The sequence below is a fragment of the Cavia porcellus genome, unplaced genomic scaffold, assembly GCF_034190915.1.
Source record: "Cavia porcellus strain 051 isolate PalLab524CR breed Dunkin Hartley unplaced genomic scaffold, mCavPor4.1 scaffold_23, whole genome shotgun sequence".
Lineage (NCBI taxonomy): Eukaryota > Metazoa > Chordata > Mammalia > Rodentia > Caviidae > Cavia > Cavia porcellus.
The window spans coordinates 17,309,141-17,334,868 of NW_026947506.1; the positions used below are offsets into that span (position 1 = coordinate 17,309,141).

The following is a 25,728-nucleotide window of genomic DNA, read 5'->3' on the forward strand; positions in this document are numbered from 1 at the left end:
CAAGGACATTGTTCCTGTGATCTGTGCAGAAGGCCACCTTACGTCTCGCCTGAATCACGGTAGGTGAACAGCATTAGCATGGGACAAGCACTCAGTGAGCATGAATCGTTCATGACTGGCCTCAGGGAGGCACTCAAGACTAGAGGGATTAAGGTTAAGACAAAGGAACTAATAAAGTTCTTTCAGTTTATACATTCACTGTGTCCATGGTTCCCTCTAGAGGGTACCATTAATTTAAACAGGTGCAATGGAGTAGGAGATGCTCTTAAAGACTATTATGAAGTTTTTGGTCCAAAAAAGATCCCTGTAACTGCTTTTTCATATTGGACTTTAATCTCTGAGCTGCTGGCACAACGTCACACAGATCCCCAGCTCACGGAGATGCTTGCCCAGGGTGAGGCTGCGTTAGCTGCCTCCCGCAATTGTACTCCACCACCACCGGTCTTATCTAAGGCACCCAGCCCTCCCAGCTCTGTTGTCCTTGAGATCCCAGAGCCTGTTCAAGATGGTGATGTGCCGACACTCCCTTTGTCTGGAGACCAGGAGGGTCCTCAAAATGGCGCTGCCACAGTCCCTCCTCCATACCGCCCTATTTACCCTGACCTTTCCAATGGCCAGGAAGTTGATTGGTGACAATTAGCAGAAGAGGCAGCCCAATACCATTCCCCCCGGGTTATGGCTCCTGTTGCTGCAGAACTACCCACCGGTCTTCAGCGACCGCCTGGTCCGTCTTCTGCCCTTCTCTCATTAGAGGAACAATTTCATGATTTACAACAGCAGGTTCAGATGACTAAAGATATACAAAGGCTTTCCTTAGAGCTCCAAACATTGCATGCAAACCCCCCTAGAATGATGGCTGTCACGGGCCTGCCACTCCCTAAGATAACGCCTATCTCAGGGTCGCCAGGTGGTCTGCCCACAATGATGTTCCCAGTTACAGAAACTGCCTGCCCTCCCAAAACAGAGGCCTTGAGAGTAACACATCCCTTATTGTTTCCTGTAACAGAAGTTGCCCAACCTGGCGTGAGTGGCGATAACTTACACAATGGTAGGGAGACAACTCAACCCACCCAAGGTGGTGCCAGTCCACAAGAGGGCGACATTAAATCAATTAGGGAAAGGGGGAGACAAAGGAGGTGAACTAGACGTGGGACTCAATCCTCAAGTCAGGAACATGAAAGAGATAAAATACAGGCCACTACCACAACAAGGGGAAATAAAAAAAGACAGCCACCACGTCTACAGAGACAAGGTATAGAAACTGATAATAGTGAGGAAGAAAATGACTCTGACTCGCATAGCAGTGATACAGACACAGACCAACCGGCCCTAGCACTGAGAGCCAATAGGGACCATGCACCATTCCCAGTATCTGCCCTAAAAGAATTTTAAAAAGCAGTATCTCAATATGGTCCCATGGCAGCCTTCACCCTTTCAGTCTTAGATTCCTTAACCCAAGGCTGGATTACGCCTAATGATTGGAGAGATTTAGCCAGAGCTACACTTTCAGGGGGCAACTATCTGCTCTGGAAGGTAGAATTCCAAGATCAATGTGAAGCTAAAGACAATAGTAACAGGAAAAATCATTACACCCTTCCCATGCTGATGGGAACAGGCCGATATGCCACACAACAACCCCAAATGCGATATGAGGCAGGTCTTTTTGCTCAGATCACCCTGGCAGCAAGCAGAGCATGGCAAAGGCTCCCCTCTGGTGGAGCTGCTTCTTCCCTGACAAAAATAAAACAAAAACCTGAGGAACACTTTTCTCATTTTGTTGATTGCCTCTTACAGGAAACTGAGTGTCTCTTCAGCACCGCCAAAGATAACACTGGCCTTATTAGGCAACTGGCTTATGAAAATGCTCTTCCTGCCTGCCAGGCTGCTATCAAACCCTATAGAAAAAAAGAGGACCTTTTGGGTTATATTTGCTTGTGTGCTGACATAGGCCCCACCTATCATCAAGGTTTAGCTATGGCTACAGCTGTAAAAGAAATCTTCCTCGCACACAAGCAAGGAGGGAAAACAAATAATGGCAAATGCTTTAAATGTGATCAGACAGGCCATTTTGCCAGAGACTGCCCTGTGGCCCAAAAGTCTCAGTACAATAATTCAAGGCCAAAACCCACAAGTCTATGCCCAAAATGCAGAAGGGGATATCATTGGGCTAATGAATGCAGGTCAAAGACAGATGCAGGTGGCAATCCCCTCCCCCGGCAGGGAAACGGGATTCGGGGTCAGCCCCAGACCCCCAACCTCAGACAGACCTCCGGGGCTATAAGATTTGTCCCACAACAAAACAACCTGACACAACATGACCAGGCACAAAACAATCCATTTCAAACCTCCTCCGCACCATGCCAGGAAGTGCATGACTGGACCTCTGTTCCACCTCCGATGCAGTATTAGCTCCCGACATGGGAGTACAAGCCATCCCCACAGGGATTTATGGCCCTCTTCCCAAGGACACTTGTGGGTTAGTTCTTGGACGCGGCAGCACAATATTGAAAGGGTTACAAGTTGTTCCAGGAGTCATAGATAACGACTATACTGGCAAAATTGTTGTCATGATATCCTCTATCTCTGGCATAGTTTCCATTAGCCAAGGACAATGTATTGCTCAGTTGGTGCTACTGCCTTTAGTTCAAACTTCTAATGCAGCTGTGGCTTCCTACAGGGGAAATTCTTCCCTTGGATCCTCACATATATACTGGGCTCAGTTCATTTCCAAAGATAAACCCCTTATGGCTTTATTGCTTAATGGGAAAAGTTTCTCAGGGCTCATAGATACAGGTGCTGATGTAACAGTCATTAGAAAGGAAGACTGGCCTCCCACATGGCCCTTAGAAACCACTATGATGCATTTACAAGGGATTGGACAATCTAAAAATCCACAACGTAGTGCCAGTCTACTTACCTGGAAAGATAGTGAGAACAATCAGGGGCACATACAGCCCTATATTGTAGAAGGGCTGCCCCTTAACTTGTGGGGCAGAGATTTGCTAACTCAAATGGGAATGATGATGGGCAGTCCCAATGCTGTAGTCACCAAACAAATGCTCACTCAGGGCTTCCTTCCTAATCAAGGCTTAGGCAAACAGGGCTCAAGCATTAAAGTCCCTATTTCCCCAACTCCAAACCCCTCTAAAGCAGGCCTAGGCCATTTTCAATAGGGGTCATTGACATTCCTGCGGCCCATGCAAAAGAGATTACTTGGTTGTCAGACAAACCTGTTTGGGTCGATCAGTGGCCCTTTACCTCTGAAAAGCTTACAGCCGCACAGCAGCTGGTGCAGGACCAGTTAGATGCAGGCCACATTGTCCTCAGTGATTCCCCTTGCAACACACCTATCTTTGTTATTCGAAAGAAGTCAGGGAAATGGAGGCTGCTACAAGATCTTAGGGCAATAAATAAGACCTTGGTCTTAATGGGACACCTGCAGCCAGGCCTCCCTTCACCCAGTGCCATTCCTCTGGGATTTTTTAAAATTGTCATTGATCTTAAAGATTGCTTTTTTTCTAGTCCTTTACATCCAAATGACCAAAAGCGTTTTGCCTTCAGTCTTCCATCAATTAATTTTAGAGCCCCTATGCAGAGATTTCAATGGCGAGTCTTACCACAAGGTATGGCTAACTCTCCAACGCTATGCCAGTCTTTTGTAGCTGCTGCAATAGAGCCAGTTAGAGATCATTGGCTATATATATATATATATATATATATATATATATATATATATCCCATTATATGGACGATATCCTCTTGGCGGGAGAGAGTCAGGACCAAACTTTACAGTGTTACCAGGCATTACAAGCTGCCTTACAAAAGGCTGGGCTTCAAATAGCCCCTGACAAGGTCCAGCTCACTGACCCATATACATATTTGGGTTTTCAGTTACAAGGCACTCAGGTGTTTTCTCCAAAGCATCAGCTAAGGCTTGATGGCCTTAAGACACTTAATCATTTTCAAAAGCTTCTGGGTGATATTAATTGGCTTTTGCCCTATTTAAAATTGACCAAACATGACCTACAACCCCTTTATGAGATCCTCCGAGGAGACATTGACCCAACTTCCCCTAGAGAGCTTACACCTAATGCTAGAAAAACACTCCATACAGTAGAAGAGGCTATTGCTCGACAAACTGTCTCATTCATAGATTATAATAGGCCACTCCATTATCTCATTTTTAATACAAAACTTTCTCCCACAGCAGTATTTTGGCAACAGGCTCCTCTTATGTGGCTTCATCTGCCAGTTTCCCCAAAGAGAGTATTATTGCCTTACTACCAAGCAGTCTCTGACCTAATAATTCAAGGCAGAAGGCTAGGAAAATGTTATTATGGAAAGGAACCAGATATTATCATTCAACCCTTCACCAAAGATCAAGTGGACTGGTTACTCCAGACCACTGAGGCATGGCCTATTGCTATAGCCTCCTTCTTAGGAACCATTGATAACCATTACCCTCCAGATAAGTTAGTTGATTTTGCTAACCGTCATCCATTTGTATTCCCCAAAATTACAGCTTAACAGCCCCTTTCTGGTGCCCTAGTGTTTTTTACTGATGGCTCCTCCTCTGGCAAGGCTGCTTATGTAGGCCAAGACAATGTTTTCACCCTTCAGACAACCACCTCTTCCACACAGCTAGCTGAATTACAGGCCATTCTTGCAGTTTTCACTGCTTATCCTAACCAACCCTTCAATTTGTACACCAATAGTGCCTACCTCTCTCAGTCTGTTCCATTACTAGAAACTGTTGCAACCATAAGCCATGCCTCCCCAGCTACAGACCTATTAAAACAATTACAGGACATGATTCGGCTTTGTAGTCATAAGTTTTTCATTGGCTACTTATGAGCTCACTCTAGCCTCCCAGGTCCCCTTGCACAGGGAAATCACTTGGCTGATATTGCCACACAGGCATAGGTATTCATGGCCAACTCTGGGCCTATAGATGACTCCAAGATATCTGAGGCCCAACAGGCTCATCAGCTACACCATCTCAATGCCCAGACCCTCTGCCTCCTCCACAAAATTACTCAGGAACAAGCCAGACAAATTGTAAAAAACAGCCCCTCTTGTGCTGTTCATTTGCCTGTTCAGCATCTGGGAGTCAACCCGAGAGGTTTGATCCCCAATGCCTTGTGGCAGATGGATGTCACTCACTTTAATGAATTTGGCAACCTAAAATATATACATGTAAGTGTTGATACATACAGTGGTTTCATCTTCACCACACTCCAGACTGGAGAGGCTACTAAACGTATTATAGCCCATATGCTATCAGCTCTCTCAGTTCTGGGATGTCCTCAACAACTCAAAACGGAAAATGGATCAGGCTATACTAGTACCTCTTTTGCCAAATTTTGTAAGTGCCTTAATATTCTCCATACCATGGATATATCTTACAATCCTCAAGGACAAGGCATTGTTGAGCGTGCACATCATTCCCTCAAATCTACCATAGACAAGGTAAAGGGAGGAACCTGGTATCCAACCCAAGGTTCTCCTAAAAATATTCTTTCACATGCTCTTTTTATTTTGAATTTTCTATCCCTGGATGCCTTAGGCTACTCTGCAGCATCTCACTTCTGGCACACACAGACAGCCACACAATATGCATCTGTTCTCTGGAGAGATCCCCTGACCAACACTTGGAATGGTCCAGACCCAGTCCTCATCTGGGGACGAGGCTCTGTATGCATTTATTCCAAACAGGAAAAAGGAGCTAGATGGCTCCCTGAACAGCTTATAAAACAAATAGACAGTTCCTCATCGAGGACCAATGTGACGCACAGGAATAAAATCTCTTCCTGAGGCACAATTCCCTGTGTTCTCTTACAGATGGTGCGACTTGTCAAAACCTTATGGATCATCGTTGGACTTGTGACACAACTACATCTAATGGACAGCAACCCCCATCAACCCTGGAAATGGGATCTTAGCTGCTGGAACGATGAAGAAAAGGTTTCGACTTGGATAGGATCAGGAAGTCCATGGTTTGCGCCCACACCCTGTTGGTTCTTTCCAGGGCTCCAATGTCCCAAACAAAATCATTTTTACTTTTGTCCCACAGCAACCAGGGGCAGATCATATTGTAATTCTCTGGGAGAATATTTTTGTGCTTATTGGGGCTGTGAAACAGCTGCAACAGGGTGGCAACCTGCCTTCCCCAATAAACACCTTGAACTGACATGGGGGCCGCCGGGGTGCAGCCTAGGTGACTACCCACTGGCCAATCAAAGATCCTGTCAGGTCCTAAACGTCACTGTCACCACTCCTGAGGACCCAGGTTGGCTGACAGGATGCACCTGGGGACTTCGAGTTTATGAGTCAGGTAAAGACAGGGGAAGTCTTATTCTCATAAAAAAGGTTCCCCTACAGACTTCATTTGTGCCCATAGGCCCAAACTTTGCTCTAAAGCCAAAATATTATCCTAATCCAAAATACAATCAGCCCACTACAGATCCTGTTACTACTGTTCAAATAACCACAGTAAGTCCCTCAACCATAACGGTTTCTCAAGCTCTGCTACACCAGACAGATCATGTACCTGCCCCTCAATATTCACATTCTAACCTATTCAGTTTGATTAAAGGAGCATACATGGCTTTAAATCATACCCAACCTAATCTCACCCAATCATGTTGGTTATGCTTGGCTGCTCCTCCCCCATATTATGAAGGAAAGGCCCTCAATTTAACCTTTGTCAGTTCTTCTAGCTCATCTGCCTGTGACTGGGACAATCACCACAAGCTGACTCTCCCTGATGTCTCAGGTAGAGGAACTTGTCTTGGGGACTCCAGCCATCCACCAGCACTGGCAGCACAACTCTGTGCCCAGCTTCATTCCAAATTCAAGCCAAATAATTACCTCATTCCACCCCCAGGAAGGTCCTGGGCCTGCAATTTTGGCCTCTCACCCTGTATAGCAACTGCTGTTTTTAACAAGTCTGCAGATTTTTGTGTTCTTGTACAGGTTCTTCCTTGCATAACCTTCTACCCAGGAGACTACTACCTCCAGGCATCGCAGATCAGCTATATATTTAAGAGAGAACCTGTGACACTCACCTTAGCTGTGTTACTAGGATTAGGAGTAGCAACAGGAAGAGGGACAGGGACCACGGCTCTAGTGTTGGGAAATAAGCATCTAGCTCAATTACAGGCAGCAGTGGATCAGGATTTAAAAGAAATAGAAGCATCTGTGACAGCTCTACAGGCATCCCTGATGTCTCTATCTGAGGTAGTCCTGCAAAATAGAAGAGGACTAGACCTCCTATTTATGCAGGAGGGTGGCTTATGTGCAGCCCTCAAGGAAGAGTGTTGTTTTTATGCTGACCACTCGGGAGTAGTCAAAGAGTCCATGAGTAAACTGAGAGAGCGCCTCAAAGAGAGAGAAAAGGAGTGCATCGGAGCAACCACCTTTTCCTCCATGTGGGGGGGTCTCTTCCCCCTCTTGGGACCCCTAGCTGTCTTGCTGTTGCTGCTTACTGTAGGACCTTGTATTTTCCAGAGGATCATGACACTCATTAATAACGTTAATAACAAGGTTGACACATTTATGGCAAAGCCCATTCAGGTATATTACCATCGGTTGGAAATGGCAGAACAACAAACTTATCGGGAAAAAACACCCACCGACGGCCCACATGATGCTGTGGCCCAAATGCCCTGAGGCACTGGACAGGCAGTCGGAGACAAGCAACTAGGACACATATGTAATGCCAATCGGACACCTAAGACAGGTCCAGGACCAACAGCTGTCCTACAGGCCCATGACGGGTAAGGCTCGATCAGGTTCATATGAGGAGTCCTTGACCCAAGACAGGCACTGTCCTCAAAGGGCCTGCCATGTTCCCTAAAATATAAATAATAATAAGGGAGGAGATGTAGGGAGCAGCTTCAAATAGCTACAGCTGCCCTGCCCCTCTTGCCTGAGAGCATTTTGTGTGTCAGCCTACATTTCCCCTGATCCTCCCCTTGCTTGCAATGCACATGACAAGAGAACTTCCTGTTTCAGCCTGCCTACATTACCCATAATCCTCTCCTGCTTACATCATATAACTGGATGTGATGATGACCTATCAGATTAAGCCTTCTTCCTGCCTTTGGCCCACCCCCACCCTATATAAGTTGTAGCCATTTTAAAAATAAATGAGACTTGAATGGAATCCTGCCAAGTCTCGGGTCTCTCTTTTCTCTTGCCCTTCCCCCATCCCCGATCCCTGCTCCAGGTGAGACCCATGGATTGATCCACAGGTCGGATCAGATCAAGAAACAAACTCCAACCATGTGCTGTCTACAAGAAACACATCTAACCCAAAAGGATATGCACAGACTGAAAGTCAAAGGATGGAAAACAATACTTCATGCAACAGGAACCCAAAAAAAGTGGGGGTGGAAATTCTGCCAATAATGATCAGAAGGGATAAAGATACTGGTTAGGGGAAAACTCCAAGAAGAAGAGATAACAATCTTAAATATATATGAACCAAATACCAGAGCACCCAGCTACACAAAACAAGTACTAACAGAAATGAAAAGCCGAATTAAAAGTAACACAATTCTAACAGGAGATCTTAACACACCATTGACACCAATGGACAGATTAATCAGACAGAAAATTAGCAAAGAAATAAAATAACTGAATTGCACCTGTGAACAAATGGACTTAATAGACATATACAGAGGATTCCACTCAACAACAGCAGAATAAACATTCTTCTCAGCAAAACATGGGTCATTATCTAAAATAGATCATACATTAACTCACAAAATATATTTAAATAAATGCAAAAGGGTTGAAATTAACCCTTGCATGTTATCAGACCATAGCACTATGAAATTACAAATTAATGATAAAAGATACTGCAAAATTCCCACAAACACATGGAAACTGAATAACACACTCTTGAGTAATCAGTGGGTCACAGAGAAAATTAAAGAAGAAATTAAACAATACCTACAAACAAATGAAAGCTCCAATACAACTTGCCTGAATCTGTGGGATGCAATGAAAGCTGTCCTCAGAGGAAAATTTATTGTACTGAGTTCAAACATCAGGAAATCATAATGAATACAAATAAATAACCTAATGTTACACCGCAAACATCTAGAAAAAGAAGAGCAAGTCAAACCCAAAGCCAAAAAAAGAGAAGAAATAATAAAAATCAGAGCAGAAATCAATGCAATAGAGACTAAAAGAAAACAATCCAAAAAATTAATGATTCAAAGAGCTGGTTCTTTGAAAGAATAAATAAAATTGACAAACCCCTAGTCAACCTTATTTTTAAAAAGGAAGAAAAAGCTCAAATTCATACAATAAGGAATGAAAGAGGAGAAATCACTACAGACCCTATAATAATAGAAAAATCATCAACACCTATTTTGAAAACCTCTACTCTCAAAGGTTTGATAACACAGAGGAAATAGATTCCTAGAAGCATACCAAGTGTGAAAGCTAGATAATAAAGATGGAAAATTTCTGAATAACCCAATTTGTATTATTGAAATCAAGAACAAAATGAAATCTTTACATACAAAGAAGATTCCAGGCACAGATGGATTCACTGCAGAATTCTACAAGAAATACAAAGAAGACCTAATGCCAACAATCCTCATAATCTTCAATGAAATTGAAAGGAAAGCAATCCTTCCTAAATTGTTCCTAGAAAAAAATATTACTCTACTACCAAAACCTGAGAAGGACCCAACTGAAAAAGAAAACTGCAGACCAATCTCCCTAATGAACACACATGCAAAAATCCTCAATAAAATATTGGCAAATAGGATGCAACAAATCATCAAGAGGATCGTACACCATGACCAAGTGGGATTCATCCTAGGCATGTAGAGATCATTCAATATTCATAAATCAATAAATGTAATAAACCATATCAATTAAGACAAAAGTAAGAATCAAATGATCATTTATATAGATGCAGAAAAAGCTTTTGATAAGATCCAACATTCACTTATGATAAGAACCTTGCAGAAAATTAGAATTCATGGTCTTTACCTCAATAAAATAAAGGTCATCTATGACAAACCAACAGCCAATATCATACTAAATGGCCCAAAATTGAATGTCTTTAATTTTTAAAATCTGGAACAAGTCAAGGATGTCCCTTATCACCACTGCTATTTAATATACAATTGGAAATACTGGCCAAAGAAATTAGACAAGAGAGAGCAATAAAAGGCGTAAGGTAGGAAAAGAAGAAGTAAAGCTATCATTATTTGCAGGTGACATGATACTCTATAGAGAAGACCCTCAAAACTCCATTGAAAGACTCCTAGATATAATAAATAAATTCAGTAATGTAACTGGCTATAAAATCAATACTCAAAAATCAATAGCATTCCTATACACTAAAAACAAAGTCACAGAGAAAGAAATAAGAGAAGGCAAACCCTTTACATTATCAAAAAATGAAATATTTAGGAATCACTCTCACAAAAGTAGTGAAAGACCTATACGTGGAAAATTATGATATAGTGAAAAATGAAGATGATCTCAGAAAATGGAAAAACATCCTTTGCTCATAGAGAGGAAGAATAAATACTGTGAAAATGGCAATTCTTCCAAAACTTTTATACAGATTCAATATAATCCTGATAAAAGTACCATCAACATACCTCATAAAACTTGAGAAATTACTCCTAAAATTCACCTGAAGGGAGAGGAGACCTAGAATAGCAATGACAGTTCTAAGCAGCAAAGGCAAGGCAGGAGCTATCACAATCTCAGAATTGAAGTTATACTACAAAGCACCATAGTAAAATCAACATGGTACTGGAACCAAAACAGAGCCAAAGATCAGTGGAATAGATTAGAAGACACAACCACAACTACAAACACACTCAACCACCTTATCTTCACTAAAGGGGCCAAACATGTTCACTGGAAGAACGACAGTCTCTTTAATAAATAGTGTTCGAAAAACTGGCTTTCCATATGCCAAAAACTAAAACTAGACCCATGCCTATCACCTTGTACTAAAATAAAATCTAAATGGATCAAAGATCTAAATATTAAAACAGAAACACTAAATCTATTGGAAGACATATTGGGCAAAATCCTTGAAGACATAGGGGTAGGTAGAGAATTCATGAACAGGACTCAAACCGCATGGAAAATATTTCCCAGAGTCAATAACTGGGATCATCTCTTTTAAAAATTTTCTGCACATTAAAAGATATCTCTAGCATAGTGAAAAGAAAATCCACAAACTGGGAAAAAACCTTAGTGAACTGAGCCTCAGACAAAGGACGTCTGTCTAAAACATATAAATAATTTTAAAAAATCAGACCCCCAAAATTCAAGATCCAATCCAAAAGTATGTATCTGAGATGAATAAAAAATTCTCAGATGAAGAAATACAAATAGCAAATAAATATAGGAAAAAATGTTCATCATCATTAGACATTAGAGAAATGCAAATTAAAACCACACTGAGATACCATCTCGCTCCTTAAAGAATGGCCAAGATCAAGAAAACCAACCACAACAAATGCTGGAGAGGCTGTGGGGAAAAAGGAACTCTCCTACACTGCTGGGGGGAGTGTAGACTAGTACAACCATTGTGGAGGTCAGTCTGGAGATTTCTCAAAAAGCTGGGACTGGAAGCCCCTTTTGACCCATCTATTCCACTTCTAGGCATATTCCCAGAAGAACTGAAAGCATCATACCACAGTGATATATGTGCACCCATGTTTATAGCAGCACAATTTATAATAGCCAGATCTTGGAAACAACCTAAGTGTCCATCAAATGAGGAATGGATAAAAAAGTTGTGGTATTTGTATACAATGGAGTACTACTCAGCTATAAAGATTGATCACATTGAGACATTTATAAATAAATGGATGCAACTTGAGACTATATTCATAAGTGAAATAAATCGAACTCACATGTATAAATGCCGAATAGCTTCCCTAGTGTAAGAAATGATAAGAATACATAAAATATGTGGTAATAATGATCCCCAATCATATTGGTTTGAATCCATATAATGTGTTCACTCATTAATTGCAATGGTTTTTACCTGGGTTGTTTGATTTTGGGATCTGAACATTTAATAAGGGCACAGACAGTGTCATCGCAAATTAGCATGTAGGGCCCTCTGCACACAGAGCGCAAGCTCTGCTAGATATGGGATCTTATGATGGTAGGCCTCCAGAGACTGATGTGGGTGGATTTGTTTTGTGAGAGTGCAGGGAATTGGGTAAATCTTTACACACGAGCTTTGGAAAGAACTTTTAGAAGGATAAGGCCATAGGGCCTTCTGGGAAGAAGGATTTATGCATAATCATGGCACAATTTGGAACTGCCACAATGATAATTGCGGGTATTTATCATTCCCATCACTTTGTGTTAGTGTGCACACCACAAGGTGTTAGTGTGCACCCTGGAGTCTCTCTGACTGCTTCCTGTGAAGAGATAGGCATTATTGGGGTATAGGGCAGAACGGAATGGGATCCAAGAATCCCATTGGAATTTGTGAGGTAAAGATGTCACTCAGTAGTAGGATTTCTTTGTTAGTGAACACCTGTATTTTGGTTTGGACAAACCATGAGAGGAACTTGAAGTCAGTGGGAAAAATGCAAATAATTATTATAGCAATTAGGGGACCCATAATGGGCATTAAGATGAGGGCCCATATGTCTAGGGAGCCCCACCATGATGATCAGGAAGTAGATTTTGAAAAGTGATGTCTGTTTTATATATTAGCTGCCAATTTTTTGAGTTTTTACCTGGTCTTTACTATACCCAGTTCATTAACCAAATAGCAGCATTCTTCTCCCAACATGAAGAGGCATAGAACTCCCCTTTTTCTTCTGTGATAATATTGAGTTCCTTTCCTTACTAGAGAACTATCTTGTTCAGTGAGTTTTTATTTGACCTTCAAGTGAATTAACATTTTGGGAGACTGATTTTATCACTGTTCTCAAGTCATGTGATACCCAATAGTACTATATTAGACTGGTTTTTAATCTCTTTGCTACCAGATTGATGAAAGAAAATATATTTAACCCACTCATAATATGTACAATTGCCATTCATAGTGTGATAAAATAGGGCTTGTAGATGGTGTAGAATTTGTGATTGATTATGTAAAGTGACTTTTGGTGCTATCACAACCACTGTGGATGATTCCTACCATAGGGAGGTAAGACATGTGCAGCCCCCATGTCCATAAGCAAAAAATTTTCCACTTGAGGGACAGGTTGTTTGGCTATTTTTGTGTCTTTAGTATGTATATATTGTGGAAGGTTAGGTTTTTTACCTGAGGAACATTCTGTGAATTTTCAGGGTTGTATATATAAGTTATGTCTACAGGCCATATTTGTGATGGGGCAATTGTAAGTGGCTCCACCACTTTAGTTTGAGGTTTTTGTTGTAATAGACACTGGTTCATTTTATCAGAGATGTCATATGGAGATTCTTTGTTGATTGAGTAGACATAGCCAACAGCTAGTGTCTGAGAAATTTAAAGCATGTAAAAGTTGAAAAGAGTTTAAAAGTTGCTATGTGTGAGAGTTTGTGAGATATATGTCTCTTAAAAGTGGGGAGTGTGTTTAAGTGTTGAGATGTGAGGACTTGTGTAATGGAGAGCAGTTGTTTGTGGAGAGTTATAAATATGGGTTTAGAGGCAGACATGACATACAAATGAGAGCCCCATGTTTGCCTGCAAGGTAGTAGTCGAAATGTTTCTATATTTTTTATGTGAAAAGGTAAGACATTTGTCCCAAATATACATGTGGTAGTTGTTTATGCAGATATAGTCATCTTGATTTGGCCAAAATTGAAGATTATTACCCTATAGTCTCAAATCTTCAGTGGAGACAATGAAAACTGGAATGGTCAAAATATGGTGCATAGTTTGGATTTTTAGGGAAGAGGAGCAATTGAGGGGGATAGGTTGCATACAGAGGTTGTCACCTTTAATCATTAGTGCATTCCAAGTGAAATCAAGTATTAGAGGTCCTAAAGTCTAATTTTCTTGAGTAATGGTTATGTGGGAAGGACCAACTACTCCCCCATGTTTGACATGTAGAATTGATATTTTGGGATGTCTGAGTGTTGTAAGGTGAGCTGAAGGAATGGATTGAGTTAAAGGGGGAAGCCTGTCATTTTGGCTAAGACAATTGAGGAATGTAACCAGTAAGATTATTAATATGAAAAGTGTAATAAATGTAAGTCTTTAGAGAAATTTTGGAGGGTAAAGTGTTAGAGCACCTGTGAGGGAGAGGAGACGTATAGAGACATATATAGGACAAAAACTAGGTAGAGTAGCAAAGCATCAGTATTTCTGTTGTGTTAACGGGAGACAGGTGGGAACTACTGGCTGTGAGGTGCACAAAGTCCCTTTACTGTGTTTGGGATTGAGGTTACTGGGCAGCGGTTGATATTTCTTCATGTGCATGATGTGAAAAGAGCATGGGAATCCCTCTACACTTACTGCAGTTGGAGTGACAATATACACCAGGTGAGGTTCATTTTACTTACACTGAGGAGTTGGAATTAAGCATGTGGGCTTAGGAATTTTAATACAGATTAAGTCTCTTTGAGATACAGAAGGATCTGGTGTGTGTCCCTCAGAGAGTTGAGGGAAACAAAGATCTGCACATTGTTGAAGGTGTCAGAGAAGCAAGAGAACCAGAATGTAATCAGCCAAAAGTGGAAGACTAGAAGGTCAAGGCCAGTTTTGTAAGACAAATGATATACTGTAGATAAATTCAAAGGGGTTTAACTAAGTAGGGGATCTGTAAAAAGCTTGGAGATTTGTAGGGGCTAGAGGTGGTAGGTGCTTCAGTCATATATAATGTCATTGTAGAATAAGTTTCGTTAGGTGCATTTTGATGAGCCCGTTTGTCTATTTGATTTTTCTTAAGAACCATACATGATATGTTTTATATAGCTTTTAGCAGATACTGAGAAATGCAGGCCAGGCTATTGTCAGATTGTATATTTTGTGGAAGTCCAAGCCTGGGAATAATAACCTGGAGTAGTACATATGTTAATAATTTTATCTCTTGATAGTTACAGTGCTTAGATCAAGGAAATGATTTTTGTCTTTTGTGAGGAAGATCCTGGAAGTAGTGGTTTGCCTCTATCACTTTTGACCTATTAACTGTAGAATATCACTTTTTGTGCAGTGGTGTTGGTTGAATGATCATCTGAAAACCAGGTATCAGTGGCAGTAGAGAGGAGAATCATGTATATGTGGGAAGTAAGTATGAGTTAACTGGAGAACATCTTTGCAGTACTATAGAGAATGTATCTCCGTATTTGTTGGAGTGGGCAGTAGGGTGGCTGGATTGAAGGTGTTGCTGTTTGAGACTGTGATAATGGGAGTTTTATTAAATTTAGTTTTTTGTAGCTATGATAGGATCATTAGAGCTTGAAGTGTCTTGGGAGAAATTAGATTGACTCAATAGTGTGAATAGACTGTGACTGTCTGCCCTAATTTAACTTTTGCCTTCTTGTGTCAGGATGGCTGTTGATGCTATTGCCTGAAGTCAGGAAGGCCGTCCTCTAACAGTACATCTAAATGTTTTGAGGGGTAGGATATTGACTGGAATGAGGTTCTTTATTGTGTCCCAGTACTACCACTGCATAATCTTTTTCTGTTTTAGTGGATAGAATAAAAAGAATATGAGGATTAGGAAGTGTAAGTGTAGGCTATCTAAGGAGAGCCTTTTAAGCTTTTGAAGGGAGTACTAATTATGATGGGGGGGTTGGAAGTAGGCCTTTTATATGCCTGGTATAGTGGTATGGGCAAGCAAAGTTGGCAATCCATAGGCAAAAATGTTTGATAGACCTAAGAATAGCTTTCATTGTTTGGTGACTCAAGTGTATACATCATGAAGGAGAGTCTTATGCTCATAGGTTATGGACCGTGTGATGAGAGTCAGCATGGAGCCTAAATGTTTGACATTTGGTGGTGTGATTTGAGCTTTGGAGCAAGAGAGCTTATATATTTCACTACAGAGAAAGTTGAGTAAAACAGCTGTGTGTTGTGTTGTGGCACAGGAAGAGGAGCAGAGATGAAGGTCATCTATGTATTAAATGAGTACATTAGGTTGTACATTTATGCTTTCAAGATCATTTTCTAAGGCTTGGGTAAAGAAGTGAAGGCTATTCAAAGATCCAATCCAAAAATGGGCATCTGACATGAATACACAATTCTCAGATAAAGAAATACAAATGGCAAATAAATACATGAATAAATGTTCATCATTATTAGCCATTAGGGAAATGAAAAATTCAAACCACACTGAGATTCCATCTCACTCCTGAAAGAATGGCCAGGATCAAGAAAACTACCAATAACAAATGCTGGAGAGGCTGTGGGGAAAAAGGAACTTTCCTGCACTGTTGGGAGTGTATACTGTGTATACTGGTGCAACCATTACAGAGATCAGTTTGGAGATTTCTGAAAAAGCTGGGATTGAAAGTCCCATTTGTTGCACCTATTCCATTTCTAGGCATATTCCCAGAAGAACTGAAAACATCATACCATTGTGATATATGTGCACCTATGTTTATGCCAGTACAATTTGTAAGAGCCAGATCTTGGAAACAACCGAAGTGTCCATAACCTGAGGAATGGATAAAAAAGATGTGATGTTTTTATACAATGGAGTACTTCTCAGCTATAAAGAATGATCACATTAAGATATTTATAAATAAATGGGCACAGCTTGATACCATACTCATAAGTGAAATAAATCAAATGCACATGTATAAATGCTGAGGAGTTTCCCTACTATAAGAAATAGTAAGAATACATGAAAGTATGTGTAATCATGACTCTCCATTATATTGCTCTGAAGCCTTATAATTTTTTTCATTTATTAGTTGGAATGGTTTTATTCTGGGTTTACCTCTAAGCAAGGTAAACAATTAAACAGAGTGGAAATGTACACAATCAACAGCAGAAAGAGAAAATATGAGAAGTAAACTAATCTGTATCAGTTATAACCATTAACGTAAATGGCCTAAATTCACCAATTGAAAGATACAGACTGGCAGAATGGATCATGAATCAACATCCAACCATACGCTGCATAAAGGAAATCCATCTAACCCAAAAGGAAGCTCATAGACTGAAAGAAATGGACAGATTACTAGAAACATATGAAATACCAAAGCTGACTCAACAAGAAGTAAAACTTCTGAATAACCCAATTTCAATTAATGATATTGAAAATGTAATTAAATCTTTACCAAAAAAGAAAAGCCTAGTTACACAGACATTCACTGTGGAATTCTACAAGAAATCCAAAGATTTAATGCCAATAACCTTGAAACTCTTCAATGACACTGAAAGGGAAGCAATGTTCCCTAACTCATTCCTGGAAGAAAACATTATTCTAATTATAAAACCTATGAAAGATCCAAACAAAAAAGAGAACTACAGACCAATTTCCCTAATGAACATAGATGCAAAAATGCTCATTAAAGTTGGCTAAAAGAAGGCAGTAAATCAACAAGAATATTATAAACCATGACCAAGTGAGATTCATCCCAGGAATGAAGGAATGGTTCAACATATTCAAATCAAAAAATCTAATCCACCATATCAACAGAGTCAAACATAATAACTACATAATAATTTCTACAGATGGAGAAAAAGCTTTTGATATGGTCCAAAACTTATTTATGATAAAACCTTACAGAAAGATGGAATATAGTCTTTACCTCAATATGATAAAAGCCATATATGACAACCCAACAGCCAGCATCGTATTACATGGCTAGATATTAAAAGCCTTTATCCTAACATCATGAACAAGTCAAGGATGTCCATTAACACCACTGCTATTCCATATAGTGCTGTTTATACCAGTGAGAGCAATTAGACAGGAGAGAGAAATAAAAGGACTAAAGATATTAACAGAAGAAGTTAACTTATCACTATTTGTAGATGACATGACAGAAGACCCCTAAAACTCCATTCAAAAATTCCTAGGTATAATAAATAAATTCAGTAATGTAGCTGGATAAAAAGTAAACAATCAAAAATCAATAGCATTTCCATACACTAACAACAAACCAACAGAGAGAGAAATAAGAGAAGCCACACCCTTTATAATAGCATCCAACAAAAAATGAAATAGGGAAAAGACCTATTCAGGAAAATTATCATACCCTGGAAAAAGAAATCAAAAAGGACCTCCAAAAATGGAAAGAAATTCCTGTTCATGGGTAGGAAGAATAGACATTGTGAAAATGTCCATTCTCCAAAAATTATTACACAGACTTAATGCAATTCTAATCAAAATTCCACTAGTATACTGCAGAGATCTACAGAAATCACTCCTAAACTTCATCTGGAACCAGATGAGAACTAAACAAGCTAAGACATTTCTAAGCAACAAAGACAAGGCAGGAGACATCACAATCCCTGACCTGAAATTATACTACAAAGGTACTGTAATAAAATCAGTACGGTACTAGAATAAAAAGCCCTGAAGATCAATGGAATAGAGTAGAAGATACAACTACAATAACATTCATATTCAGCCACATTATCTTTGATAAAGGGGCCAAACATATCCACTGGAAGATAGACTCTTTAATAAATGTTGATGGAAAATGGGCTCTCCATATGAGTAAAACTAAAATTAGAACCATGCCTATCACCGTGTACTAAAGTCAAAATGGATCAAAGATCTAAATATTAAAACAGATACATTAAATTTGTTGGAAGACAAATTAGGTAGAAATCTTAAAGACACAGGGATATGTAGTGAATTCATAAACAAGAATCAAACTGCACACAGAATACCTCACAAAATCATTAATGGGGATTTCATACTGAAAGAAATCTCCACATGGCCAAAAGAAAACCCACAAATTGGAAAACAATCCTAGTGAATGATCCCTCAGACAAAGGACTTCTGTCTAGAACATATAAAGAATTTTTAAAAAATGAGATCCCCAAAATTCAAAGACCCGTTCCAAAAATGGGCATCTGAAATGAATATACAGTTCTCAGATGAAGAAATTCAAATGACAAATTAATACATAAGAAATGTCAAGCATCACTGTTCCTTAAAAAACACAAAGGTTCCATCTCACTGCAGAAAGAATGGCCAGGATTAAGAAAACTACGAACAAAAACTGCTGGAGAGGTTGAGTGTAAAAAGGAACTCCTCTGCACTGTTTTTGGGAGTGTACAGTGGTGCAACTACTGTGGAGGTCAGTTTGGAGGTTCCTCAAAAACTTGGGTTAGGAAGTCCCATTTGACCCAGCTCTCCCACTTCTGGGCATATTCCCAGAACAACTGACAACATTATACCACAATTGTATATGTGCATCCAAGTTTATAGCAACACAATTTGTAATAGCCACGTCTTGGAAACAATCTAAATGCCCATCAACTGAGGAATGGATTAATGATGTGAAATTTTATAAAATGGAGTACTACTCTGCTATAAAGAATGATAACATTGAAAAGTTCATAAGTAAACAGATGCAAGTAGAGGCCATACTCATAAGAGAAATAAATCAAAGTCACATATCTAAATACCTTAGTCTCCCTAGTGTAAGAAATGTTAAGAGTATATAAAATACAAAAATCGGAATGATCACAATGAAAGGAAAACAATATGCTTAAAGGGGAAAATAATGAAAAAGTAAAGAGAAACACTTATGATAGCTTACATGACTGCGCTGCAAACACCATAAGTTCTTGGAACAAAATAGTTAACATTCATAGGAATTGGAGATTTGTACATATTATTGTATAGCTATCTAAGGAACTCTTGAAGATCATCATGTTAAATAAAAACCCTAGTTTTGCCCATAACACCTTGTTTTTAAGGCCTATACTTGTCAGTGTTCTGGGCTCTTTCCTATTGTTTATATGTCTTTTTCATTTCATGTTATTTTGTGAATTTGTTTTGTAGTGTCTGGGTTTGTTTTGCTTTCCCTGTAATACAGAAAAGATAGGTATATGTGTAGAGACTCATGCGTGCATACAACTTCTAAAAACCTGATGAAAATCGTTAATATAATGCACGATGAAATGAAAGAGCTACTTTGAAGAGACACTAAGATACCCAGTGCTGATTCTATAGCATCATGATGTGAAATCCAGGAATACTATTACCTTTTGTTCAGACTGATTTTATTCTGTTTTATTTCATTTAATTTCAACATACATGAAAGTATGAACATCTATTTTGAAAAGAATGAGAGACATTATCGCAGCCATTATTGACTTCCTGATTTTTTGGTCTTGAAGACCTAAAATACTTTCATCATCGGGTTCTGATCCGTTTCATACTATTTTGTTTTGTATGAGTTCATTCTATGTGAAAATCTGGACAAATATTTGGAAGAATATAAGAGACAATATTATAGACAGTGAAGATCTCCAGTTGTCCTGCTTTGGAATCTGTGTTTCTTACATTGTTACTTTGTGATCTGTTCTTTCTGTTTAATTTTACCCTCTTTAAAAATTAAAAAAAAAAAAAAAAAAAAAAAAACTAGATGATTAACCTTAACAATCGATGAAAAATATCATCATAGTAATGTATCCTAAAATGGTCAAGAACACAGGATAAATAAAAATTTCAGACATTTCTGTTTTTAATAAGTTGATTGATGTATGTGAGGAGTTTCATTTTTCTTGGTGCCAGTATTTTAGCTTCCTATGTAAAAACAATAATTACCAAAAATATTTTGGCATCAGTGCATTAGGGAATAGAATAAAGGCATTAATCTCATAATATTCAGTAGTGACCATGCTCCTGAGAAAAGTTCCACAGATGATGAGCATTCCATTCAAAGTGTTGTTATGGTTGATATAACAATATACATATTCTGGACAGATGACTGTAAATAATGATTTCCTATAAAGACAAGTTATGGTCATGTGGTGAAATGGGACATTGAGATGAATCTTGCTAAAGTTCCCCCCTCTTCCCCTGTAGCTATATGTTGCTGTTTTGCTAGAGGTAAGATTTACAACTATGTACCGTGAAGAATTTGTGTCATCTTGTTCTTACAGGATTCATAAGTTCTGTCTCATTTCAACGTTGTTATAAACTTCTCTGATTGTTTCCATGTCCTTGATTGCCCCAGTCAGTTTTCAAAGTCCAATACCTTAGTTCTGATATCTTGAATTCTCCAACAGTGGGGTTCTGGCAATGAAAAATACTGAGCAGTATGGTTTATGTTTGGTATCTATGTTTAAGAAACTACCAGTGAAACAAATTAAGCCATTGCAATGTAAACAGAAGATTTACAAGAAAAAATAAAACTTCATGGAAATGAATGCATTGAAATAAAAGTACGCAATATATGTACATGATGCAGTATACAGTACTGATGGTATACAAGCAGGAACCCTGTCATATAAAAAACAAAATTTGCTAATCTACAAGTTGTGTGAACATGACTAACTGTGTCAAAAACTCACGTTGACAAATCTTTGAAAATAGATATCAATAGAAAATATAGCATCAAATTAAAAATATCATTTTTTACATAGAATATAGAAAACCCACACAGTAATTGAAAAGCAAAATAGTGCAAAACTCTAATAGCAAAAGTTACAAAATTAAGATATTTAATAGCCTATTCTTCCCAAACTTGAGGATAAAATGAAAACAGCACAAATTCTAATGGTACTTGAAAGGAAAAAAATAGTTTTATCAACCATGCTTAATTAAGACATTATGGATTAAGCACAGACACTCAGATAGAAATTCCTCATTGTGGCAACTCAATATTTTTAAACACTGTACATTAATAATGTACATATGTGATGCATTATAAACCACATAATGTATGTATTTGTTCCAAATAAATCACCTGGAATTTGATTTATTTGGAACATATCTAAGGCAACACTGACATAAAATACTATGGTATTATTTCTACAGAATTTCACCAACTGAAACATCTTAACAGGGTTTTAAAATAGTCTTACACATATAGTTTCTTCCTAGTGATCCTTTTGGATTTGATATAAAATATATATGGTAATGGACTTGTGTGCACTGAATCTTTTTCCACATTGTTTATGGACATAGGGTTTCTCCCTAATGAGTTTTAATGTCTGTTTAATGAAAAAATCATTTTCTACACTGCTTGCATACATAGGGTTTTTACACTGTGGCTTATTTCATTTATTTTACAATAATTATGTGTACTGAAAGACTTAAAAAATTGCACACGTGTAGTTTCTTTTCATTTTGAGTTTTTTTATGTCTCTGACAATGACTCTTTCTGCTGAAACCTTCCCCACATTCCTACATACATAGGATTTCTCTGCAGTATGAATTCTTTCATATTAATATTTATGTGTGATCAATGGTTTTCCACACTGCTTACATATATAATCTTTCTCTCCAGTATAACATCTTTCATGTAGTTTACAATTTCTGTGTACTGAAAGCTTTCCCACATTGCTTACATACATAAAGTTTCTCTCTAGTGTGAGATCTTTCATGTAGTTTACAATAACTCTGTACTGAAAACTTTTCCATATTGCTTACATACATAAGCTTTCTCACCAGTGAGATCTTTCATGTAGTTTACAATACTCCTGTGTATGAAAGCTTTGCCTCAATGCTTACGTATATAAGGTTTGTCACCAGTGTGTGTTCTTTCATGTCTTTTACAACTCTTCTGTCTATTGAAAGCTTTCCCACATTGATTACATACATATGGTTTCTCTCCAGTGTGAGATATTTCATGTAGTTTACAACACCCCTGTGTACTGAAAGCTTTCCCACATTGCTTACATACATAAGGTTTCTCACCAGTGTGACATATGTCATGTGCTTTACAATTTGACTTTGTAGTGAAAGCTTTCCCACATTGCTTACATACATAAGGTTTCTCTCCAGTGTGAGAGATTTCATGTAGTTTACAATACGCCTGTGTACTGAAAGCTTTTCCACATTGCTTACATACATAAGGTTTCTTTTCAGTGTGAGATCTTTCATGTAGTTTACAATACCACTGTGTACTGAAAGCTTTTCTACACTGCTTACATACATATGCTTTATCACCAGTGTGAGATGTTTCATGTCTTTTATAACTACTGTGTGTACTGAAAGCTTTCCCACATTGCTTACATACATAAGGTTTCTCACCAGTGTGACATCTGTCATGTACTTTAAAACTTGCCTGTGTAGTGAAAGCTTTCCCACATTGCTTACATACATAAGGTTTCTCTCCAGTGTGAGTTCTTTCATGTAGTTTACAATTACTCTGTTTGCTGAAAGCTTTCCCACATTGCATACATACATAAGGTTTCTCACCAGTGTGACATCTGTTATGTACTTTAAAATTTGCCTGTGTAGTGAAAGCTTTCCCACATTGCTTACATACATAAGATTTCTTGCATACATAAGGTCTCCCACCAGTGTGAGTTATTTCATGTCTTTTACAACTGCTCTTTATACTGAAAGCTTTTCCACATTGCTTACATATATAAGGATTCTCACCAGTATGAGATCTTTCGTGTAGTTTACAATAATACTGTGTAGTGAAAGCTTTCCCACATTGCTTACATATATATGGATTCGCACCAGTGTGAGTTCTTTCATGCTTTTGATAATAACAACTTTTCCTGAACCCTTTCCCACATTGCTTACATACATACTTTTTCTCCTCTATCTCAATTCTTTCCTGTTGTTGAGAAATAGTATGTGTGCTGACAGCTTTCCCATATTGCTTACATGCAGAGGGTGCACCCCAACTGTGATTTGTCTGATAGATCTGAACATCACTGGGCCTCCTGGAGGCATTCATAATTTTTGGACATGCAAATATCTTGTCTCTAAGATGAGTTCTTTCACTAAGACCAGAGGAGGATTTCTCACACTGATCATGTTCACGTGGTTTCTTGCCAGCTTCTGTTCTTGCAGGATTCTGAAAGGACTGCAAATCATCACAGTATTTTCTACTTTCATTACATTTAAACAGCTTCCCTTTGAGTTCAAAATATTCATCTGTCTTTACTGAGGTGTGAGCTATGATGGGCATGTTTAGTGAAAAAGGCCCAATCAAAAGCTTTCTGCAAGTAAGACTTTCAATTGGTTTTAAACCACATGGTTTCATATGCACATTAGCATCGTGAGAGCAAAGAAAGCATTCTTTGTGCTGATTCCAACCTTTATATAGATGGTATTTCTCAACATCTTCATTTCTGTAAAAATAAAAAAAAACAAATAAAACACCTCTCCATATCAATGACTTAATAGAGATTAATTGATGCCTGCTAAGAATTTTGATAATGAATTAAAAGAATACATATGAGGGATCTTTTGAGAAAGCTTTTCCCTAAAGACTGTTATATTTTTGGAAATTTTTCAGTTGGTATATTTTATAAGAGTAATTTTAGTTTTATTTTGAGTTACATATATATGCATAACACATGTTGATTAATTTTAACACCATTTCCTATTTACTCTTTCTGTTCTACTTTTATCCCATTTGTCTTTCCCATCTCTAAAATATCACTTTCCTTTATCCATTACCTCTCATTCACAGCTACACAAAACACCTAATAACAACGTCATACATGTTCATGATGTTGACAATAAAGCAACATTTTTTTGTATTACACGTGAGATAGTGTCACTTGTATGATTTTACTTATAAATCCATTTCTTATGTTGGAATATTTTTGTGTTTACTTTTCAGACTATACATACTCAAGCTGCATATAGTTTTGGAGAGTATTTGTGAAATTAAAGAAATTTAAAAATGGTGTTGGTTTTTTTTTTATTTTAGTCCTTTTCCTTATGTAGTGTCTTAAGGCTTATACATTTTTCTTAAAAGGACAAATTACCTTAGATTTCTACAGAGGTTACTGCACTCTTCTTCCACTTTCTGGTTACCCAAGAGTCTTCCTGAATTACAGACACAGAAGTATAAGTGGTCACTACATTATTACATAAAAATTAACACATGCCAATTAGATTCATGATATAATATAAGCAGGCCAAATTAATTTTTCTAATTGTTTTCACATTCTATTTAATGAAACTGCACTGAAGAGCAAAAAGCCATCTCCTCTAAGTGTATCAATAAGAACGAGATTTCATTCTTACCTATAGTCATGATGCTCTGAAAGGTTTCCTCCATCACATCTCTGTAGAGCTGCTTTTGGGATGCACTCAGCAAAGTCCACTCCGCACTGGTGAAGGTCACAGTCACATCCTCAAACGTCACTGATTCCTAGAGGATCATACATATATTTGAGCAAAGTGTGGTGATACATGTCTGTAATCCCAGCACTCAGGAGGCTGAGGCAAAAAGACAGTCATGACTACAAAACCATTGTGAGCTACAGAGTGAGTTCAACATCTGCATGATTTACATTGTGAGACTCTGACTGAAAAGAAATGAAACAGAGTAACAAAAAAAAGCTGCTTCATGGTTGCTTTTTGACAAAAAGGAGTGTATATAACTGCAGTTTGTGCAGTTATCATAGTGTTAGATTCTGCACTCCAGTAAAAGCTATACAACACACAACTTATCTCTAATTCAGATACTTATTGAGAGAAAGAAGCCAGCAAGCATGCCTTTCAAAATGGTCACTGCCTATTCCCAACAGTAAAAATTACAAGATTTTGGACACAAAATGTATAATATATTATGCTGAATTTAACTGAGCACTATTATGATCATATATTTTTATACACAACAGGCATTTTTCATAGGGAAATTTCTTGCTCAGAAAATGTTATTGCC

The 25,728-nt window shown here is 38.4% G+C and overlaps 1 protein-coding gene across 1 annotated transcript in view; it reads right to left on the bottom strand.

Annotated features, from left to right (window-relative positions):
• LOC100713932 (zinc finger protein 124-like) overlaps positions 1 to 25,728 on the bottom strand; it is a 105,886-nt gene that overhangs the window by 10,843 nt on the left and 69,315 nt on the right. Inside the window, exons 2-4 of the mRNA XM_013152689.3 lie at positions 25,086 to 25,212; positions 24,824 to 24,884; positions 24,144 to 24,178 (exon numbers count right to left, since the gene is read on the bottom strand). Of these exons, the coding sequence (XP_013008143.1) occupies positions 24,144 to 24,178; positions 24,824 to 24,884; positions 25,086 to 25,212 (223 nt within the window). The remainder of the gene's footprint in view (positions 1 to 24,143; positions 24,179 to 24,823; positions 24,885 to 25,085; positions 25,213 to 25,728) is intronic.